Genomic DNA, 5,854 nt, shown 5'->3' with positions numbered 1-5,854 from the left:
GACAGCGGTGGAGCAGAGCCAAGCCTGGCTCCAAGCAGTGCAATCCCATTTGGCTCCATGTGCTGCAGATTGGCCATAATTCAGCAGCGCTTTGAGTTACCGCATGGCGCAGGCTGCACAGGCAGGGCAGGCTCTCACCTGTGCTGGAAGCCCTTTCTTTGCTCTTTGCAGTTAAACTGAGGGACTGGGGAAGGAGCAGGGTGGAAGCAAAGGAGAAATCCAAACATTTTTCCATTCTTCCATGAATAATTAATCAAGAAATACAAAGAGAGACTCTCCACAACTAAGATGTCTCAGATGGGGGCTGAGTGGGACAGGACACTTTGCACTGCACCTCTTTGTGCTAAGTCTGCCCACTGGAAAATAGCAGCAGCGACTGAGGAATGCCAGCAGCCTTTTGCTGCAATGGGCACTTCCACTGCCTTAGTTCTTAACTTGTCAAAGTTAACATATCGTTGCTATTATAAATGGAAATGATCACTCAGCAGCAGAGTGTTAATGACATGCCATTACAAAGAGTGCCTTTCCCAGGCAGGATGAAGGCTCTCACACCAGTCAGCCCTGTAGAGTGCACAGAATGGGTTTCTGTGCACGGACTTGTGAGCTGATGTGCAGGTAGGCATCTCGGTGCTCATTTCTTAGCATGCCTTTCACACACACTTCTGCAGGAATCCTGAAACGTGGCTTTCCTAGACAAAAAAAAATTCTCCAGTACTTTGAAAAATACTGCAGAAGCTTCTGCAGCCCTGGAATAATGAATAAAGGAAACCACGTTTTAAGGCACTAAGGGAACTTCTTGCAAATACACGCATGTTTGGAGAGGAGCAGGGACGGGAAAGGGGACAGGAGCGGGGACAGGAGCTGCACGTTGGAGCTCGCTGCTCTCAGCTCCACGGCTCCTAGCAGGCAGCACACCCGGTGAGCCCTGCCCAGGGTCCGGCCCTCGGCACGCTGTGGCTGTCACTTTGTCCCCAAGGAGAGTAAGAGCAAACGTTCTGCACTGGGTTCACAACGCACAGCCCCAGCGGTTAGCTCACCCCATCACTATGTGGCTGCATATACAACGTATCTATTCGCTTGCACCTCTCCTACAAGTTGTTATTCTTTTAAGTATCACAGAATCGTAGAATCGCTCAGGTTGGAAAAGACCTTAAAGATCATGGAGATCAACCACAACCCAACCGTTCTACCCTACCTAACAGCCCTCCACTAAATCACGTCCCTGAGCACCACATCCAAACAGTTTTTAAACACATCCAGGGATGGTGACTCAACCACCTCCCTCGGCAGCCCATCTCAGTGCATGCGGGAAAAACAAACATCAGGATTAAATTCCATCTCAAAATTCCCACTGCTCCTCCCCATCAGAAGGCAGGAGGTGGACCTGCAGCTGTCACACCAAGAAGGTACCAGAAATTGCAGACTGATGGCATCCCCAACCCACCCGTTTTGATACACAAAGCCCATCCTCAGTGCAAAACCATTTGCTTGTGTTGCTAAGCCATTTGCTCTGATGAAGCTCTGTCAAGAAACTGCTAAACCTTGGACCCTAACTACCTCTGTACTGCAACGAGTGTGCACAGGATCACAACTTTGATCCACGAGAACAAATGCATCCATCCATCCATCCATCCATCACCCATGGCACGTCTGTGGCACCCAGACCCACAGAACCGACCTCTGGGGAGGGGTGGTCCCATAGGGCACTGTGAGGACGCAGAGCTGCAGACCCCCATGTGGGCCATGCCCTTCCTTCTCACCCAGCCCCAGCTCCCCCTGCAGCCAGCAGGGTTGAAGCCAACTCCTCCCTATAGCCAAAACCATCACAAAGCCTTCACTTCAAAAAACATTTAGGGGATGTTTCACCACTGGGTAGGAATGCAGAAAGCAAAAATGTGTGTTTCCCCCCAAAAGCCCTTTGAAGATAACTCTGTTCTTCCACCTTCCTGAAGAACTCATCATCCCTTCTTTTTTTCTTGAGTTTGTCACCATTCTGCCTGCAGCATCCATGCAGAACATCCCATGGCACTCGGATAGCCCGCGGATTTTACAGACACAAGGCAACACCTCGTGGCACAGCCCAGATGTGCATCACCATGTTGTCACACCAACATCCCAGCACCAGGAAGAGCACAGTTGGACACACAGTGCCAGGTGAACACCTGCTGCACCCTCCTGCCCTTCTCTGTTGGTCAGGAAGCACCAACCATCCCTAACAACACTTTCTGTGTGGGCTGCAAGACCAGAGCAGGTTAAACCATGGGATCCAATGGACTGCCCCATCCCTGGAGGTGTTCAAAACCAGGCTGGATGGGGCCCTGGGCAGCCCGGTGCCCAAGGCAGCTTGTTGGAACTGAACAATCTTTAGGGCCTCGTCAGACCTCGGCCATTCTGTGGTTCTATGAAGAAGTGAAGAAGAGCACTTGGTATCTTGAATTCACCAGCAGCACCCAGCCTGCCCAGCACTGAGGACAGAACTGCAATGCTGTTGCAGGAGAAGGCATTGATGGGCTTAGAAAAAAATCCCTCACCATATAAGGGCTGTGAACATTTTCCCACTTAAGACAACGTGTGGGATCATATTCACAGACACAGAAATATGTTCTGTTCCCTGACACCCACAAGTCCTAGAACACCAGGTTGAAGTGCTGGCAAGAATAAGAACCATTTGTTAAGCACGAAAAATGTCTCACATAATTAGAGAACTGCTGAAAGCTACCAATTTAGTACTCAGGCTTTGAAATTTCAGAATTTTTATTGTAACAACAGCTAAGGCTTCCGTGTGCTACGAGGTGGGGATGCCTGACACACGCACCATGGATCAGAAGAGCCAAGGCACAGCTAAGCTGAGAGCACCAAGAACTGGACACCACACAGAGCGGAGGCACGGAGACACCAAGGGGAAGGTGCTGGGCTGCACCTGTGTGTCTGGCCAAGAGCCCGTGGGGATGGAGGGCAGCCCCTGGTGCTACCACACAGAGATCAGCAACGGGAAGATGGCAGCTTGGTGCTGGGAACAAAACAGATGGCGTCAGAATGGGGTTTTTTATATTTGAGGACAAAGTGACATGGGAGGAGCAAGAAGGAGGGACTGAGAGATCTGAGGGATCCTGCAGCCTGTGTGAAAAGGGGAGGGAGGAAAAGGGGAGGAAGGGAGGAAGGAAAAGGGGAGGAAGGGAGGAAGGAAAAGGGGAGGAAGAACCTGCAACCTATTGCCACTGACTGCTCTATTTATAGAGTATTCTGTATCTCACCAGCATCCAACTTCAGCAAAAAGGAAAAGTATGAAAGGTTTCACGAGCACATCTTTGCATCCCAAGCACATCACTGAAGGAGCAGCCAGACAGAGCACCTGAATAACCTGCACCTCATCCAGCTAACACACAGTGCGTTCTTCCTGCCCATCACCCATCTCCTATGCTGTTCAAGCAAGAAATTCACATTCTTGGATTTCTTTGCACCAGTTCTCATTTCCATTTCTTCTCCCCCAGCAAAACACTGGAAGAAAACAGCATTTCATTCCACTCAGCCAGAGCTCCCATAGCTGAATATTGCTTTCGAGCTGCTCCAAGGCAGGTATCTGCCCATGAAGATGCACAGCAGAACACGTAGGATTTATCTGCTATCAACAAATTGCTGCACTCCCAGGGAAAAAGAAAAAAATAAAATAAATAAAAGCAAGCTCTGTCAAGAAGCTCACAGTTCTGAAGGACTTGTGCTAGGATTTGATGCAATCTGCCGCGCCGGCAAATTAAAGCCTACGGAAACCATGCTAAAATTAGAGAGAGCTGAGATGAAAACCAAAGACACACGGTGGCTCTTGCAAATCCTTAAATAGGGCTTGGTACAGCAGTTGGGTGCTCGGCTCACATCTCCCATGGCCACTGCTGAAGCTGCACATGGGACAGTCCCCATTCCACTGCTGTTGCTGTGGATGCCCGGATGGGGCTGACGCAGCCCTGCACCTTATCGCTGGGTGTTTGCCACCCCCTGCTGCCCCACAGCTCTGGGGCTGCCCCACACAGCAATGCCCTCATCCTCCATTCTCTGGGTTTGTGAGGAAGTCCCCTCCTCTGCTGCATGGTGCATCGCTGGTATGTCTGAGAGCAGTGCAGCTCTGCACAGATGCAAATACTTTGGGGGTACTCATCACTCACTGATCTGAAGCTTTGTGACTTTAACAGCATGAAATATTCCAGGGATAACCTAATCATGGAATCACTGAGGTTGGAAAAGCCCACAAAGATCCCCAAGCCCATTCCAGCCCACCCCCTTAGTGCCACATCCCCACAGCTCTGAACACCCCTGGGGATGTGACCCCCATCCTTGGGCAGCTGTGCAGTGCTGACCACTCTTTAGAAAAGCGATTTTCCCACATATCCAAGCTGACCCACCCCTGGCACAGCATGAGGCCGTCAATTCCCATCCTTTAATGGCCAACCTTCCATTCAAACCCTGCTGTAAGCATCTACCACCGGTACCATTTTTTAATTCAGTGGTTGAGGAGCATGTCTAAGTTCCCACAGGACCGAGGGTCCAGGCCTTTGCCCAGGAGCTCTCACAATCCCTCCTTGGGGCATCCACCTGCAATGCCACACAAGCACCCACAGCCAGCACAGCAGCCACACAGCAGCCCTGGCTGTGACCATTTGGACACCTCTGCCCCAAGGAGCTGCAGGAGCTGGCTTCACACACAGCCACTGTTCTTTGTCGTATTCATTAAGACAACAAAAAAAAGAAAAAAAAGAAAAAAAGAAGTCAGAAAAGCATCTCTAAAAAGAAAAAATACTGAAAACCAGCAGGACGCATCAATCACATGCAAAGGTTCAGGTTTGTGGGAACATCAAGCCAGCATAGCTCATTGAAATATTTCATTGCAAGACTACTGAATTAACGCAGTTTTTAAAGTACAAACTACTGGAAAATGAGGAAAGCTTTGGTCACTGGGACTGCGTGAATAGATAAATGCCAGCACAGAGCGCACAGCTCAGAACCGGAGCAGCAGCAGCGCTCCATGCAGCAGGCCGTGCCTAACAGCCCCGCTCCGGAGCGATGCGCGGGTTGCCATGGCGAGCATCCCTGCACGCCCTGAGCACGGCGACGGCGCCGGGGAGGGAAACGCTTCGTATCTCACCCGGTCCTAACCGCGGTCTTTACTCAGAGCACCCGAGGTTAAACCAAGGGTGCACGTGGCTGGGGTTCAGCCGAAATTTGCAGGTGCACGGAAGCAAAACGAAGGGGTTTGGACGGAGTCAGAGCGTTCTGAAATGCCCGGACACCCATCATCTTGATTTCCCCGCAATCGAGAACTTCCAGCAGCGCTTCCACCACCGCCATCACCCTTCCCCAGCCCGGCGCTCCCCGGAGCACGCCGTGCCCGCAGCTGTGCGCCCGCAGGGTCCCCGAAACCCCCGGGAGCGGCTCCGAGCTCGTTCCCGTTGTCCCGAGGTCCCCGCTGGAACTTCCAGCACCGCCGTCCTCCCACCAACGGCGGGATCGCGCGGGGGGACGGACGGTCGCGTCGGAGCCACACGGGAATGGGAAACGCTTTCTGGAACGGTACCGAAAGGTGCCTCGGAGGCACCGCTGCGCCTCGCCACGTCCCCCCGACGCTTCGGGAGCGAGGTGCGGCAACTGCCAAGGGCACGGAATTTTCCAGGAGCTGTGCCAAGCTCGCTGCCGGCAGCTCTGGGGGATGGCTACGAAACCCGCACCGCAAAGCGATGGGGTCCGAGAGGCGGCGGGGCCGTGCTCCACAGCCCACCGCCCACCGCGGGACTCCGCCGCGCGCTCCCGTTCCCGCCCGCATCCCCTCCGCTCCTCGCCCCGATACTCACAGCCGCAGCCGGGAGCG

The 5,854-nt window shown here is 52.7% G+C and overlaps 1 protein-coding gene across 1 annotated transcript in view; it reads left to right on the top strand.

Moving 5' to 3' along the window:
- Window positions 1-5,052: 5,052 nt before the first annotated feature.
- Window positions 5,053-5,854, top strand: part of LOC104909267 (leucine-rich repeat-containing protein 40-like) — an 18,610-nt gene continuing 17,808 nt past the window's right edge. The window contains exon 1 of the mRNA XM_010716267.3: window positions 5,053-5,625. Within this exon, the coding sequence (XP_010714569.1) occupies window positions 5,053-5,625 (573 nt within the window). The remainder of the gene's footprint in view (window positions 5,626-5,854) is intronic.

The sequence above is a fragment of the Meleagris gallopavo genome, chromosome 10, assembly GCF_000146605.3.
Source record: "Meleagris gallopavo isolate NT-WF06-2002-E0010 breed Aviagen turkey brand Nicholas breeding stock chromosome 10, Turkey_5.1, whole genome shotgun sequence".
NCBI classification, from domain to species: Eukaryota; Metazoa; Chordata; class Aves; order Galliformes; family Phasianidae; genus Meleagris; species Meleagris gallopavo.
This window is presented reverse-complemented; position numbering and strand designations above follow the sequence as displayed.